The sequence below is a fragment of the Rhinichthys klamathensis genome, unplaced genomic scaffold (assembly GCF_029890125.1).
Source record: "Rhinichthys klamathensis goyatoka isolate OS25496 unplaced genomic scaffold, OSU_Roscu_1.1 h1tg000229l_1, whole genome shotgun sequence".
Classification (NCBI taxonomy): domain Eukaryota; kingdom Metazoa; phylum Chordata; class Actinopteri; order Cypriniformes; family Leuciscidae; genus Rhinichthys; species Rhinichthys klamathensis.
Genome location: NW_026606753.1, coordinates 2,758,581 through 2,774,305, shown reverse-complemented (window position 1 = coordinate 2,774,305; position 15,725 = coordinate 2,758,581). Strand labels below are relative to the sequence as shown.

Below are 15,725 nucleotides of genomic sequence, written 5' to 3'. Positions count from 1 at the left end.
TGTTTTGTTTTTGGTAACACTATAATCCATAAAATGTCTCAGAGAATATGGTGCATAATTAGTCCACTAAAATGCCATCATGAAAACTTGTAAATTAAATAATGAAATGTAAAAAAAAAAAAGTTTATGAAATAATGTGATGTGTACAAAATACAAAATGAAATGTCTCAGCAAACAAAAATTGAGTTTGCAACACTGAAAATACATGTGGGCATTACAAGAAGTAATAAAATCTTTATTCGCCACAAATTGAGTAGTTCAATTACAGTTAAATTGAACATACAAAATCACGAAGGCATTTGCGTTAATCAGTCTTGAGTTGATTCCCAGCATCACCCACTGAACTATATTCAGTTCCAGCAGTTGACTGTTGCTCCATGTCTAGGAAACTGGACTTGAGCGGCTGAGTTTCAGTTTTTGTAGAACTGTTTGCTGTTGTAAAAGTGGAGCTAGCTCCGCAGATATTACTGGTTGAGGGTTCACTGGAGTCAGCATTGTCACTGTCACTATTAATTGTAATGAGAACAGGGCTGTGCTTTCCCACCCTCCCCTCACTATTATGTCTCTTGCTCTTCTTATGTTTCTTTTTCTTCTTCTTGTGATGTTTCCTACTATGACCCTCAGATTTGTCATCTACGCTTGGACTCTCACTTTTCCTCTTGCACCTTTTGTGATGCTTCTTGTTTTTCTTTTTTGCACCATCTTCAGCAGAATCTGTGAAAAAATTACTAGGACTCTTCCTTGAGGGTTCCTCATAATGCTTTGTTTTGTACTTCCTTTTTCTGCCATATTCATCATGCAGTGATATCTGATGTGAGGAGTTGGAGTTGATTCTAGAATTGCTCCTTGAGCGACTTCTTTCCTGATGGTTGGAGGAGTTGATTCGAGAATTGCTCCTTGAGCGACTTCTTTCCTGACGGTTGGAGGAGTTGATTCGAGAATTGCTCCTTGAGCGACTTCTTTCCTGACGGTTGGAGGAGTTGATTCGAGAATTGCTTCTTGAGTGATTTCTGTCCTGACAGTTGGAGGAACTGGACTTGATTCTAGAACTGCTCCTTGAGCGACTTTTGTCCCGACGGTTGGAGGAGTTGATTCTAGAATGGCTCTCATAATGACTTCTGTGCCGACGATTTGAAGAGTTGATTTTGGAATTGCTCCTTGAGTGTCTTCTTTCCTGACCGCTGGAGGAGCCGGACTTGATTCTAGAAGTGCTCCTTGAGCTACTTCTGTCCTCACGATCCATGCTTCGCCTTCTGCTGTGTGATAGAGAATGAGGTCGATTATATACACTTCTGTAGTAGCTGGTGTAGGATGAGCATGTCTCTGTATAACAACTCCTGTCACTGCCTTGCTGACTATAATGGCTATATGAATGCCAATAACTAGAGGTGTGGCGACTTGTGTCCTTTCCTTGGTTCCGGTTATGCTTGCTCTCTTTAGACACTGGGTGATTCCTGCTACAAGAGGAAGAGTGTGTCCTGTTGCTGTGTGAGGATCCTTCTCTAGATCCTGACAACTCCCTTTCATGATTCCTTTTACCATATTTATCTTCTTTTCTAAGATGTGTAGAGGTGTCATCAGGTGAGCGAGAGGACCTTGTTGGCCTCCTCGAGGGTCTCTGAGTTACAGTGGGTGACAAATCCGACTCTGAAGTAAAACGAATATGTTGGGGTGCCTGAGGGTCTTGCGGCTCTTCATTCTGATCAGAATGTTCAGAGTCAGAAGAAAGCTGGACCAGTTCTGGTGTCCTTTCTGCCACTGGCTTAACATAGCTGATAATAACACAGTCTTCATCACTGCCAGAGGAGTCCTCTTCTTCCACTGCAATAGTGGCAGTATTCCCTGGACGGTCCTGATGTGGCACTGCAGCAACAGACACCACTGCTTCCCCAACACTACTATCAGAGTCTGAGTCCCTCACATGGAAAGGTAATACCTGAGATAGCTCTGAAGAGTAGGATGGCCCTGGGGTCTCATCATCCCATGCGGTTTGGCTTAAAGTCACCCTAGGAGTGGCATAATCCTGGGCTCCTGACACTAAAGAATCACTTTCATCCTCAGAGATGGCAATCACAGATGTTTCTGAACTGCTACTCTGTCCGGAGGGCCGAGGCAAGTCATAAACAGCACGCTGGTCATATGCCTCCATGTTGAACGGGGATTGAGCAAAGCTGAGAAACTCATGCAGGAAGTGCTCAGTGTGGGACAGCAAGAAGGGCCGAAGCTCATGTAGAACAGCCTGGTCGTCCAAGTTTTGTCGAGTGATCAGAGTCATGATGATGTGCTGCACTATATTGACAAGGGAACCATGGGTACCGTACAGAACAGTCAGCTCTCGTCGCAACCAAGGTACAAGCCTGTGGAGACAAGCAGGATTTCTTTTAAAGAACTCTGCGGAGGTCTCCCTGGTACGGCCACCATCCTGCACGCTTTGGACTCGCACACCTCTTCTGTACAAGGCTCGTCTGAATTTAATCACTTCTTGTTCATGAAGACTTTGTACAGACCTGCCCTCACTCTCTCTTCTTTGCCTTACTGCCAGCCTCCTTATCATGCTATGGAGATCTCTGCTGTGCCGCTGTGGAAGAGATCCTCTCAGGCCCTCAAATATGACACCATGGTCAGGTGGGGGAGATGTTCTCCTCTGTGCTGGTCTGCGGTCACCTGTAAGTGTGGTGCGATACCTGAATCTTTGCCCTGCCATGTTGCCAAATGAGCCATTCTCAGTTGGTCGCAGGTCAAACCTCTTGTAGTTATCTTCAGATTTAATGGTGTGGTAGATTGAATTAAATGGCTGCTTGCATAAGGGGCATTCTGCTTTGTTCTTTGACCACTCATGAATGCAGCAGAAGCAAAACTTATGTAGGCACACATCAAGATATGATATGTTTTTAAAGTGATCCAGGCATATTGGGCACTTTGATTCCGGAGATGCTGCTTTTGATATTGTGTTTAACACAACACCTGATGGGTGCTCCTTCATTTGTGGTGATGCCATTATCTGATGGAAGAAACATTTGAATTATTAGGCAACTTGTACTGTTCTCAGCATTCGCTACATCTGACTAAATGTGCATGTTTAGAAAGTTTAAATAACATTATAAACGAAAAGAAAAATAATGAATTTAAACTTTCATTAAAATCACTAGATATTTTAAGTACAAAGCCAAAAATGTCAAAGTGATACTGTCCTGAAATTCCCTAAAAGAAAACCATTTTAGGTAGTATAGCATACTGTTCTATTATTTCTCAGATTTTTTAAAAACAAAACAGCTTCACTGCTTAATATTAGAAAACTTTTGTACGTCAAATTATTACGAAATATTCTATGAGTAAATATGACTACATACATACCAATAAATAGCCTACTAATATATTAGTAGTTATGTGATCGTGTTTACTCACATTACAAGTTTTTCTTCTTAGTAATATAAAACTACTTTTTGATAGATACAACAAAATATTAGAATTTTGCTGCGTTACAAAATACCGAGCAGCATATAACAAAAGGTGTCATACTAGCTTTTGTGTTAATCGCAATAAATACATTTCTATAATAAATCTATGTAGGACCGAATAATGTAAAACTAATATATCCCCTTACAAATTATGTTTTACTTACTCTTCCTTGTATTTGTATTTGTTGAAACTTTCGGAGTACTTAGATCCTCTGGATTCCACCGGAAGCATCTCACTTAAGTATCCGAAACATAAAAAGGAGCATTATGACTTGTACCGTTTAATAATTGTAATAATGCATTACAGAATGTAATGTAAACATGTAACCTGGAAATAATGTACGTTAACTTACTTACTGCCTAACAAACCAGTGCCGGTTCAAAGATCACAACACGATATTCAAAAAGTCTGAAATACATGATATATGACGGATTTTTATTGCTAAACCTTTACTGTAGATATAAAAAGCGCTTAATAAGAACCAAAAATGACCCAACTTCTCCCAGTCGGTCTAGGGCTACATAAGCAATGTTGATAATGACGTAAAAAAACAAGACCATCTCGGAAGTGAAATGCAGTCACTTTTAGAACTTCCTGTTTTTCACTTCAAAATAAAAGCACATCACCCAAGCACAAGAATAACGTCCAGAGTAATGTTTTTAATTTCATAATTTCAAAATACTAAAACACTCACAAAAACACTAGAGAATTGTTGACTAAATAACAACGACAGAGTGTAGTATATCCTAATTGATAAAAAGAACTTAAATTTTTCACTACTATTTAGGAAAATCTGTTTTATTTGTGTTTCTCCCTAAAAAATATCATGCAATAACAAATGTCTAAGACTCCTTGTGTTGTTAAAGAATGTTCCTCTTGACTGTTCATTGTTTTCATCAAAATAGTACAATTTTGCAAGTTGTCACAACAATTATATATTTGTAATGAATCAGATTAAATAACCTTCATTTTAATTATCAAAATATTTATGTAATTTGTAATCAGTACCAGCATATTTATATTCAGGAGTAATCTACCCAAATGGGTGTTACTGTCACTTGAAAGCACAGGAAAGCACACAGAATCTGTATAATACATTTTATTGACATAGTATACACTCAAACATGTTAATTTTACAACCAGTGCAGACAGGATGTTTATACTGAATATAAACTGGCATCTTTAATGATGACCGTGACTCTCTGCTTCAGGAAGATTTGGGACCACTTCTCCTGTTTCCAAAATGGTGTCTCCCTGAAAAACATACATACACAAAGAAAGATGTGTATGAGGACATTTAGAAACATCAATATGAATAATTATTTGAATGTTAATTTACAAAACACCTTACTGATTACTTTACTATATTCCTTTTTGCTTTCAATTATAAGTCGCTTTGGATAAAAGAGGCTGCTAACTGAATAAATAATAAAACGTAAATATAAATTATCACTAGTGTGATAATACTGCTTCGACCAAATATACTTACAGGAAACAGTCTGGGTTTTAGCTCAACAATTCCATATGGCTTTTTCTGTGGAAACAAGAAATATCATTCTATTTGAGTTTTAAATTTTAACATGATAATGATCAACCAAAACACAAAGATATTAAGTGTTATTTTATCTGTCATTTTATCTATGGTAATATTTCAGTCCCTCAGTTGTTGTATAGTTTTTGTTCACCAAAATAAAACGTAATTAGCTTTTTAATAGATATAACCATTACACTGAATTGAAAGCAATACTGCATTCATATTTATTAGTGGTACTACAACAATATAACGTGTCAGGATATATATCACAATACAAACAAATGTTTCGTGGATAGCAACAATATGTATAGATTGCCCAACATTAAAGTTTAGACAGATTTAATTTAGTATCAAATATGATAAAGCCAGATTGTCAAACTAATTTTCTGATACATCACTGATGAGGTAGGTTACAGTAAATAGAGATGTCTGAAAATTCATTGATTTGATCGATAACATTACCTAGCATGTTCTATTTTTAAGTGAATGTTCTAGATACTTCTTTCAGTATGTTATGTTTCATACCAGTTTGATTTGTTGAAGTATTAAGTTTAGGGATGGGCAATTATGTCCTGCAGAGTTTAGCTCCATCCTTAATCAAACAGACACCTGCCTGCAATTTTTAAGTAACTGAAAACTGTGGTTAGAATTTTCAGGTGTGTTTGATTACGGATGGAGCTTCCAGTTTTTTTGCATTCTATATTTTTTGCATTCTATATTATCTGGTATTTGTGTAGAAGTAGTAGAAGTAGTATAGCTTTTTAATACCACGTCAGCAACTTCATGGCAAAACCCGAGTTGAACAAATACAATCAAAACAAAACAGCAGTTAAAATCATACATCAACCTGCATGATTTTCTTTCTTCTGCTCAACACAAAAGAAGATATTTTGAAGAATATGTTTGAGTTGATGGGACCCCATTGACTTCCATAGTATTTTTTTTTTTCCATACTGTGAAATAGATGTCAATGGGGCCCATCAACTGTTTGGTTACTAAAATTCTTCAAAATATATTATTTTGTGTTCAGCAAAAGAGAGAAATTCATACAGGATTATGAGGGTGAGTAATTAAATGATGACAGAATTTGGTTGAACTATGTGAATTTTAATAGAAATTAATTAGGTATAGTCAGGTGTCAAATAAAATATATACACGCATATATTAAATTAATGTTGTTAGAAATTGTTTAAAATTGCCATGGCAAAAGAGTTCCAATATGGTTGGTCAATGTCACACTCAAAACAGTTATCAGTTTTGATAGCTAGAAAAGGTCACCTAGACAATTTTAGCAAAGACCTTTACAGTAAATTAAAATGTAAAATTGAACTAATGAAATGATATGCAGCACACAATAATGCTTTCTACATTCTAAGAGTAAAGAAAACAAATAAATAAATAGGAATGTTTTGGTGCTGTTTTTGAAAAAAAAAATATATATTTCTGGGGAAGAAATTGAATTTTTTTGGGGGCCTGCAATGAATGATCAAACTCTGGAAACACCCTGCACATCTGAACTTCCACGTTTATTAATTATGATGAAAAAATTAAATATACAATACATTATTTAATAAAATACATAATTTAAGACTTTAAATGTTTGAAGTCGGGGACAGAGTGACAGCATGCGTGTCAAGCATAATTTTTATCAATATTACTATTCTGGTGTCATCGTTGCACTGTACATGGATAAGCGCAAGTTGAAGCCTATTCAAGTCCAAGCCTGATGAAATACCAAATTTAACATTTTAATAAACCATACTTTTTGTTAACTGTTTATCATATCATGTCTTAGAAGTAAATATACTGTTAACAAATGAGACCTTATTGTAAAGTGTTAAAAATAATAAATAAAAACAAGTAAGTTACTTCAACTCTATTTTGACTTGTGAGTGTATCGAGTCAAAACGTGACATAAGTGTTATACTCCTATTTTTTACTCCTACTTCTCATCGAATAATGTACATCCTTACGAACACACACACACACACACACACACACACACACACACACACACACACACACACACAATTAAGTAATTAATTATGTTCAAAGAAATCAGTGTGACCATAATAAACATGCACTTACAGCGACATGGTACTTCATATAGTAATGCACGACCCACGCCGGGATCAGAATCCGCGTGATGGCAAAAACACTGGCATTATAGGCTTTAAATGTCTGGTTCGTCCGCATAAAAAGAAGATAAGACAAAATTGCATGTTATAATAATATCCTGCCGTTAAAATGCTCAGTTAAACTTGAATGCATGTTACTTATACACAACATACATTTTCACTCTCTGGATAAATAAATCATATAAGGCATAAACTCACGTAAAGTCTCCAGAGTGTCTTGGGCTCCAGAAATCCACCCCAGAATCGCTCGATGCGGCCGGGTGTTTTGGGTGCAGTGACAGGCTCTCGAGGACTGAGTTCCTGATCTTTAAGCCATTGCCGCCGAAGCTTTGTTAACTGCTCAAAGCGGAGCTTTTCATCCGCTGTGGATCCAGTCATACTGATTTTCTATTACTTTACAAATAGTAGAATGTACAATGACATCTAAAGAGGACAAACCTCCCAGAGTGCAAAGCGAACTCAAGAACACTCGGCATAAACATCGGGCTTTTACACTGCGACACCTATTGATCTGGAGTAAAATAACCACTGTGACGATGATAAGCAAAATAAACCAATAACCACACGAGGTCGTGCGTTACCCAAAGAACTGCCTTTTCACAGCCTGCGACAGGACAATAGGTCAATCAATGTTTTGTTGGGTAGCATGCCCTTTCTTTTACTGTCTATGGTAGCATGGCCCCCAGATAGCAGACCAACATTGAATCTACATTGAATCAATGTTAATGCATTAACCAAAAGATCATTGAATCAATGAAATTTTACACCCAGATAATTTTTTTTTATTATTGCTGGATATTGCTATGCTTTTTGCACCCAGATAACGTAGTTCTAGTTGAGGATTAAATTTCCTAAAAGAGCCTAACACGGCTTGCTCTACTGGTAGAACTACATTATCTGGGTGCAAAAAGCATCTTTGCTGACATATAAATTACAAATATTCGGTTAAAATTTTTGAACATTTTTTCCCAGTGCCCAATTTGTCTATATTTTTTCTCTATCTGCTGCCTTTCAGAAACTACACTGCATAAGGATATATTTTGTTTTGTTGATACATCGTCCATGTGTTGAGAACATGAGGGCTAAACTGAATGATCACTCCAAACCTATATTTTCACAATGGCTGTTGCAAATTGCAAATAATGACCGTAGACCCACTATGTATAAAACATTTTAATTATTTATATTACAATACAAGAATACATAATACCTTTAGAGTGTGGGCTCAAACATAGCCAGCACCAGGTAAATATGTGTACGTACTCAGACACACACACACACACACGGAGAGAAAAAGACACCTTTACAATATTATACAACATCTGAATGCATATTATTTGTTTTCTAAAAGGAAATCTGTTCACAGGTCTCTAGCACAGAACCCTCCCTTCGCAATCTTTCCGCAAGTTTTCCTCATGCTAAAACGCAAGCGTTCTGCCAGCTACACCACTCATGCCTGTCAACCTGTCAACAAACTGCTTCATGAACACAAATAAAAGCAGAGAAAAAGTGGGCAGCAAATATGGGTCACAAACCTACAGTCATATAAAGATATAAATCTGATATTACACCTGATGCCTCCCAAAATTGGGAGGTGTTAGAAAAATAAGTCTATAGAATCTATATGGCAGGAATCTTTTTCATTGAAGTTCTTTCTTTCTTCTAGTGCTTTTATGTGTATAACAAAGGTAAAAGGAATTATACATAGTTATATATTTTCTTCTTGGTCATTCTGGTCTGTTCTTTAAGTAGCCTTGACTCCCAGTCTCCTGTCTCCATGCCATCTAGCTTTCCTGCCGCACAGACTTTAAGTAAGCTCAATCAAACATGCTCAGCAGAAAGCTCAATCTGCAAGGCCCAACAAACGCAAAGTATCATCACAACATGCCATCAATTTTTTATTTTATTTTATAGAACACACATCTAAGATCCTTGGACACCTGGCTCTTTTCACATAATTATGTGTACCCGTCTGCTGACATAGGCCTACACTCTTTTTTTTTTTTTTTGTGTTTTAAAGCTTTCATAAACCCTGAAGCCGCTGAATAGCCCTGTCTCTGTCACAAGTATTTCTTTCACCACACTGGAAGCTGACTTTAGCTTGATTTCACATATTTGCCATGTGACATGTGATTCTTAGATAATGCCAATGAAAGCTACAATCTCTTAAAGATTTGGAAAAAAAAATCTCGTGTACAATTCTCTGAACTCTAGATCAAATCATGTTGATGGGAGGTTCTGTGCAAGAGTTTGCTTTTTCCTTTTTACAATTCACTTGATCAACATATTGGAACACATTGAAAAAGCATAGTTTTGCTACAACAGTCAGGCATATCCATGACATAAATGTAAACTCTTCAATGACAAAAAAAAATAGCTTTACAAAAAGATAAAAAATAAAAGAATAAAATAAAAACATGCTCCCTCCTTTAAGTGTTTGTAGAGAATGGAGAGATAAAATAATAACAATTTAAAAAAAGAAGACTCAATGAGTTGGTCACAATATGCACCATAGTATTGAAACAGTGCTGCTTACCAAATACACCCAGTTTCCACCCCTTTACAAACAAAATGATCATATTGCTGTATCTTTGCTTTTATGGGCAAAGGATCAAATACTACCATCACCTTATGCAGACTTTAACACTAAAACAGGAACTACCATTGGGAGAGGGTGGGGAGGACTCGAGCTGCCAATAATGATTGATTCCAATGCTCTTCTCCCAAGGTTTTCCACTTCATTGTTTGAAATACAAAACACATATTAGGCATAAAGGACAATAAAAGACAGCTATTATCAAACTTGAAAAAATGAAATGAAAAGAGCCTCAAGGGCAGAGTTGATTAGATAACGCTTTTCAATGGGGTGAGACGAGCTGCCAAAAGAGGTCATGACCAGTGTCGCTGATGTGGATGATGTTGCATGGCAGAATGGAAAGCACATTTTCGGGGAATTAAAAGATGGATGTCAGAGGTGACTAACCAATGTTTCTCGTCACCTTGTGCCAAAGGCCAAAGAAGAGTCTATTCTGAGGATGGAAGCTGCGGGGTGGCTGGCAGGTAGTGATCCGAGCAGGGCTGGAGGGATGTGTCAAGGAGATGAGGGGAGGAAAAGGGATACGACCAGTCAAGGCACAGCATGACGGTTGGAGATAAGGAACAAATGCCAGAGTTCTTACAAACATTATCCTGGCCCCATGTTCTGTCATTTATAAATATTTATATATATATATATACCTCTATTTTTCTTTTAATCAAGGACTATTTAGGAAAATATAATACAAAATCTACTACAGAAAATATAAACTACACCTCAAATCACCAGTATGTTTTTGGCTTCTTTTTTTCAAAAGTAATTTATTTCTTTTTTTAATTTATTTTGGTCTAACCTGCTTTAAAGACAGAGACTGTCTGAAGAGTTGGAATTCCTAGCACAAAGAACTTTCTTTTATATACTGAATATTGCACACTGCACTGCATATATACTGCTGAAGAATAAAGGCTTAACAAATATTGCAAGTAAGTTACAGGGAAAGACATGGGACTAAAAGCATCAATATAATTATATTCTGATAGTACCAACACCTCAACAAGTGTTTTCCCCATCTCTACACCTTCACATGTACAGTCATGCAGTTTTGACTTGTCAGTTTGATTGCTGGCCCCACACACACACACACACACACACACACACTAAACAAAAAACAGGTAAAAAAAAAAACCTACTCATCTTCTCAAGTCTTTCAGACTTGGTCCAGAATAATTTTACTGAATTAAAAAGCTGTAGCTTTCCAAGTTTAATGCCACAAAATTTACTACTACATTTTACTACTGTTAATTTACTACTATCAACAACAGACCGTTGTAGTGATGCATTTGGAAAGCCCCATTTCTTTGCTCTATGAGTAGTCAACCATTAGATATTAATAGTCATTCTTCTTTCACAAAAAAGTAAGCAATTAATGAACTTCATGGTCAATTTTTTTAATCTGAAAGAGAATCCATTGATTCCTAGAAGTGCCCTGGAGTTTTAGCCTTTTGCTCCCTTTCCATTAATCTATTAAGGAGTCTATACTGCCTTAGATGACAGAACTAGGCACCAAGGCAGTTACTAAGTTTTGGAACGGAGCCAGTTTCACACTGTGCACAGCCAATAAAGAGGACACAGACGAGGAGATGTTTTTCTCATACAATTTTTCCTAAAGTTTTGCTTGTATAGAGCTGTTACCGTAATACATGAGAATAACAGCTCACCATCCCTCCACTGACTAACTTCACTGCAGTATACCATATTCACGGAGTGACCAAAGAATTAACGGTATGTCAAATATTTGGATTGACTCCCATCAGCGCTGAATTGTGATAAATGTTGATCTAGACTCTAAGTGACTTAAAAGTTGCATGAATTCCGATATGACTGTTTAAACTGAGGTCGCTTTGCAAAACATCAGACCTGTGTCTGATTTAGAATCATAGGCTATTGGAATTGGCCCAAATCAGAATCGAAAAGATCAAATTCTATGTTTGAGCTGTTCACACTGTTATGAAAAAAAAAAAAAAAACATATCATATTTAATGACTTATTAACAGAAAAATCGCATTTGGGCCACTTTTGCCTGCAGTCTGAAAATAGCCTTAGTATTAATTTTTTTTTATTTATTTTTATTCAGGTTTTAGAGTTCTGAGGTCTCCTTATCAAAAGGTTACTTGATAGTACTAAATAAATATTAATACATTTCTTGTTGAAGTGCCCTGGAATTTTAGCTTTTTGCTGCCTTTCCATTAATCTATTAAGGAGTCTATACTGCCTTAGATGACAGAACTAGGCAGCAAGGCAGTTACTAAGTTTTGGAACAGAGCCAGTTTCACACCGCAGCAGAACAGACAAGTTAAAACTGCATTACCACACCACATGTTCTTACTAAAACCACATATTGCTTGTTTGTGTGTATTTGTGGGGTTGGGTCTGATATAAAGTGTATAAAGTGTTGCAAGGGTTGAGAGGGAAGAGAGTTTTCTGATGAGTGGAAGTCAGCCAGGTGTTTCCTGCCAGCTGGGAGTGGCTGATGGGTATGTTGGAGGTGACACACTGTAGCGGTCTGACACGGCCTAGCAGATGTGAGCCTGTAATCTGTGGGAATGTGAATGGTGGCCTCCATCGCTGGAGCTGCTCTGCAGGCTGTAGTGGTCCTCACCATCGCTAACACTGTCCACACTATCATTCTCACCTGGCGTGAACTCCATTCCCTCTATGTCAATGTCCACATCTGTGAAAACATAGAAATAAAATCTCATCAACAGTGATTTATACACATGAATCAAAGATCCCAAGAATAAAGGAATATTCTGTGTTGTATTAAACCTAATGTCTTTGGATGGCAAATATAAAATTCTGAAGCTTGCCACAGACAATAATGCTGACTTGTGTAAAAGGGTTATGGTTATACTTGTGAAATAGTGTGCTTAACATTATTGTTATTATTATTTGCAGTGCTGCCTGCTCACCTACTGGTGTTCTACAATACATGTATTTACTGTAAACCCTCTTTCTGTTTGTTTATACACATTAAAGTGTGAAGAGTTTAAATTACTATCTGTGGTAATCAACAGCACTTACAAGCACACAAACTACAGCTGAATGCAGTCCAATTTCTGCTCATTTGCTTAATTAACTGTTAAAGGCAGGGTAGGCAGGTTTTTTTTTAAAAACTTTCCCCCAAATTTGTTTAAACTGTCTTTATATACCAATACATCTTAATGTGGCAGGTGATGAACACAAAGGACAAGAGGGATCCTCTCCTACCCAGAGGTTTAGGTTCTGCGGTGATGGGAGAACATCATATGTTGACCTAATAAGGAAACTGATCCTACTCTCTTCCATTGACCAAAGGTCTTGCCAGCCCATCTTGCGTTGTTCCACACTCTCCCACCTCATCCTCTCCTCCTGCTTTCACACCTTGTTGACTACCAGCTTCCTCCTTTGAGCTGGGCCTGCCTTGTGCCATTTAGGAGGAGCTAAACTGAGCCCAAAACCCCCTCTTCCATGCTGTACCTGTCCCACGATATCCCCAATTTGAAGGTCAGCCTTTGCCTCTACTACAGATTTCTTTGCTGACCACTTTCTACCAGTTTTTAACACAGGGGCTGCCTCCCTTACACATTTGTCGCGTGACTCTACTAAGGTCATTTCCAGTCTGACCTTGGCACACTTAAACTCCTCGGTTAAAGCAGAGACTGGCAGCTGCAATATTCCTTTACTATAAAGCAGTGATGGAGTACTCGAGTCCTGGACTCGGACTCGAGTCCTTATTCTCTGGACTCGAGTCCGACTCGAGACTCCATGCTCTGGACTCGTGACTCGACTCGGACTCGCGGACTGATGACTATAACGTTACTTGGACTCGGACTCGAGAATATATAAAATCGGACTTGAGCATTCATCAAATGAATGACATTGTTTCTGACTAAATAGGTTATAAAAAATTGATATAAGATGTTACACTTTTCCTGTTTCGGGGTCCAAGACCGGCCGTGATCTATTTTTTCCCTCACAGACACTAGGCTTGTTTGAGATGCGCCTTGCCTCGCCTGAAATGTATGCGAGAGTAGGCGGCTGCAGTGAGGGGAGGAGTGAAAAAAGCGCAGGCAAGCCGGACAGATCTCGCTTCTCGCAGTGGATCAGACATCTGTGAGATCAAAGGTGGATATCGCGGGATTCACGGGATTCACGCTCGTGCATGGTGTTGCTAATAAAGTGGATGTAATTTAAGTTTTGTTGCTTTTATATGAAAATATAATGAACAAGACACCCAAAGTACTTATTTAATTCCATTTTAAATAGGCCTACGTGTTTATCAATAATTTTTTCTTTAATACAGACGTGTTTTTATTAAAAAAAAAAAATTACATCACATAGATCGCACTGTCAGAGAGTTTGGGAATATCCACACATAATTTATACACATAAAACATGATGTCAGAGTTTTAAAATCAAACATTTTAAAAGAGAACAATACATCACGGTTGTTTAAACCAATGAGCATTAAGCTGTGCCGTCAGCAAGTCGTTTCCCATCATGCTTTTGATCAGCGCAGTCGGTGGAGAGCAACTGCGCGCGACTGCAGAATCCGACACGTGCGCCTTGCAGTCGCGAGAGTTTTTTGACATACGTCGGCATGACATCAGAGCAAGGCGGACCGCACTCGGACACATTTCTAACCGGCATGCATCTCGCGCTGATCACCGGTGATCGGTTCTGCGCAGATTTTGCTCATCTCAAACAAGCCTATTGCTACCGCTCGCTCTCCTTGCTTGACAACACACTCACTGACGTCACTCACTTTACGCTGCATTCTCGTGAGAGAGTTAACGTAACACTCATTTAACACTAGATAAGTTCCTCTACATCTAATCAGCAATTTCGATTTTGACACGCTTTGCAGCAGCTGAGCGGACCACTAAGGAGCGAATAGAGATTGCTAATGTGACGTCACCAGTGACGTATTACCAGTGGTGAACGCAAAGCATTTTGGGGATCCGCGGCACAAACAGAAGGCGCCAGACTTGATTGCATGGAGGGAAGAACGCAGTGTACAAGATTCCGTCTACCTGCTGTGTTGTAAACTGCAGTAGTCGTTCTCACGATAGAAGTGGCATAAAGCTTAACGCCCGTTTCACACATACTCCGTTTGCAGTGCGTATTTTTTTCCGTACCCATAACAGGTTAGAGCTTTCACACTGCACGCGGATGCAGTCCGTCGATCCGTTCCAGTTGCGGTGCGGATACAGCAGTGCAGAGATCGTTTACACACCGAGTCTATAGGCTTGTTCGACTTCATGCAGCTCTGCGCAGACCGATCGGCGGCAGACTTGAAGCAGTGCATGCCGGTTAGAAATTTTGTCCGACTTGATACAGCGCCGACGCCACGTGACTGTGACGTATGCCATCAAAGTACCGCGAGAGCGATTCGAGAGTAGCCGGAGAACTCAGCCAGCGCAGCTTCTGAAGAGCGGCTGCTCGGGGCTGCACGAGCTCTGATGACGACACAGCTGTTCCACGATTGGCCGGATTCACCGCATGACAACGATCACGTGCGTTTCGTGTTTATTCGGTTTATTCTCACACCTTTAGTTCCACTAAAGCTCACAAATCAGTTTTTTTATAACAGTAAACACTCTTTTCATGTAGTTGCGATGTATTGTGTTATGTTTATCAAAATAAAACAGATTAAAAAACGTTGATTCCACTTCATTGATAGTAGCTGTAGGCTTATGTTGAACTTTATTCTTGTTCAAACAAACGCTGTATGAAGCAGTACATAAAGTATTGAATGAAAATGTCTCTGAAACATCTGTGTATTTGGCAAATATTGCATTTATTTCACTTCAGCTGTGCTAAAGTATACAAACACCACGTGAGCGGTCACTACGGGAACCAGAAAGTGTCCGACTTCATGTCTCCGTTTGCAGCTCCTCCCCGCCTGCACGCGGCTACTCTCGCCGATCAGTTACATCCAGCCGCAGCCGATGTCGAACACACCTTATCTCTGCTGTGCTGCAAACGCTGAATTAAAGTGACAGCGCACGGTTCGTGG

General features: G+C 38.6%; 3 protein-coding genes across 3 annotated transcripts in view; all 3 read right to left on the bottom strand.

Annotated features, from left to right (window-relative positions):
* Positions 1-209: 209 nt before the first annotated feature.
* On the bottom strand, positions 210-3,028 carry toporsa (topoisomerase I binding, arginine/serine-rich a). Its single transcript, XM_056265124.1, has one exon. The coding sequence runs from the start codon at positions 2,996-2,998 to the stop codon at positions 305-307; it is 2,694 nt and encodes an 897-aa protein (XP_056121099.1). The 5' UTR covers positions 2,999-3,028; the 3' UTR covers positions 210-304.
* A 1,517-nt stretch (positions 3,029-4,545) lies between these two features.
* ndufb6 (NADH:ubiquinone oxidoreductase subunit B) lies at positions 4,546-7,608 on the bottom strand. Its single transcript, XM_056265130.1, has 4 exons — positions 7,330-7,608; positions 7,084-7,174; positions 4,949-4,995; positions 4,546-4,713 (listed from the first exon to the last, which is right to left on the bottom strand). The coding sequence occupies exons 1-4, from the start codon at positions 7,507-7,509 to the stop codon at positions 4,642-4,644; spliced, it is 390 nt and encodes a 129-aa protein (XP_056121105.1). The 5' UTR covers positions 7,510-7,608; the 3' UTR covers positions 4,546-4,641.
* Positions 7,609-11,885: 4,277 nt separating this feature from the next.
* The window catches only part of mxd4 (MAX dimerization protein 4), a 38,368-nt gene continuing 34,528 nt past the window's right edge, over positions 11,886-15,725 (bottom strand). The window contains exon 6 of the mRNA XM_056265129.1: positions 11,886-12,398. Coding sequence (XP_056121104.1) covers positions 12,241-12,398 — 158 coding nt within the window. The 3' untranslated portion in view covers positions 11,886-12,240. The remainder of the gene's footprint in view (positions 12,399-15,725) is intronic.

What these genes read in the sequence shown, in the direction of transcription:
- ndufb6 (XM_056265130.1), bottom strand. Translation starts at nt 7,509, where the DNA reads ATGACTGGATCCACAGCGGATGAAAAGCTCCGCTTTGAGCAGTTAACA. An exon ending in AGACACTCTGGAGACTTTAC is followed by an intron (nt 7,175 to 7,329) that starts GTGAGTTTATGC and finishes CGGACGAACCAG; the next exon opens with ACATTTAAAGCCTATAATGC. An exon ending in TAAAACCCAGACTGTTTCCT is followed by an intron (nt 4,714 to 4,948) that starts GTAAGTATATTT and finishes TATGTTTTTCAG; the next exon opens with GGAGACACCATTTTGGAAAC.
- toporsa (XM_056265124.1), bottom strand. Translation starts at nt 2,998, where the DNA reads ATGGCATCACCACAAATGAAGGAGCACCCATCAGGTGTTGTGTTAAAC.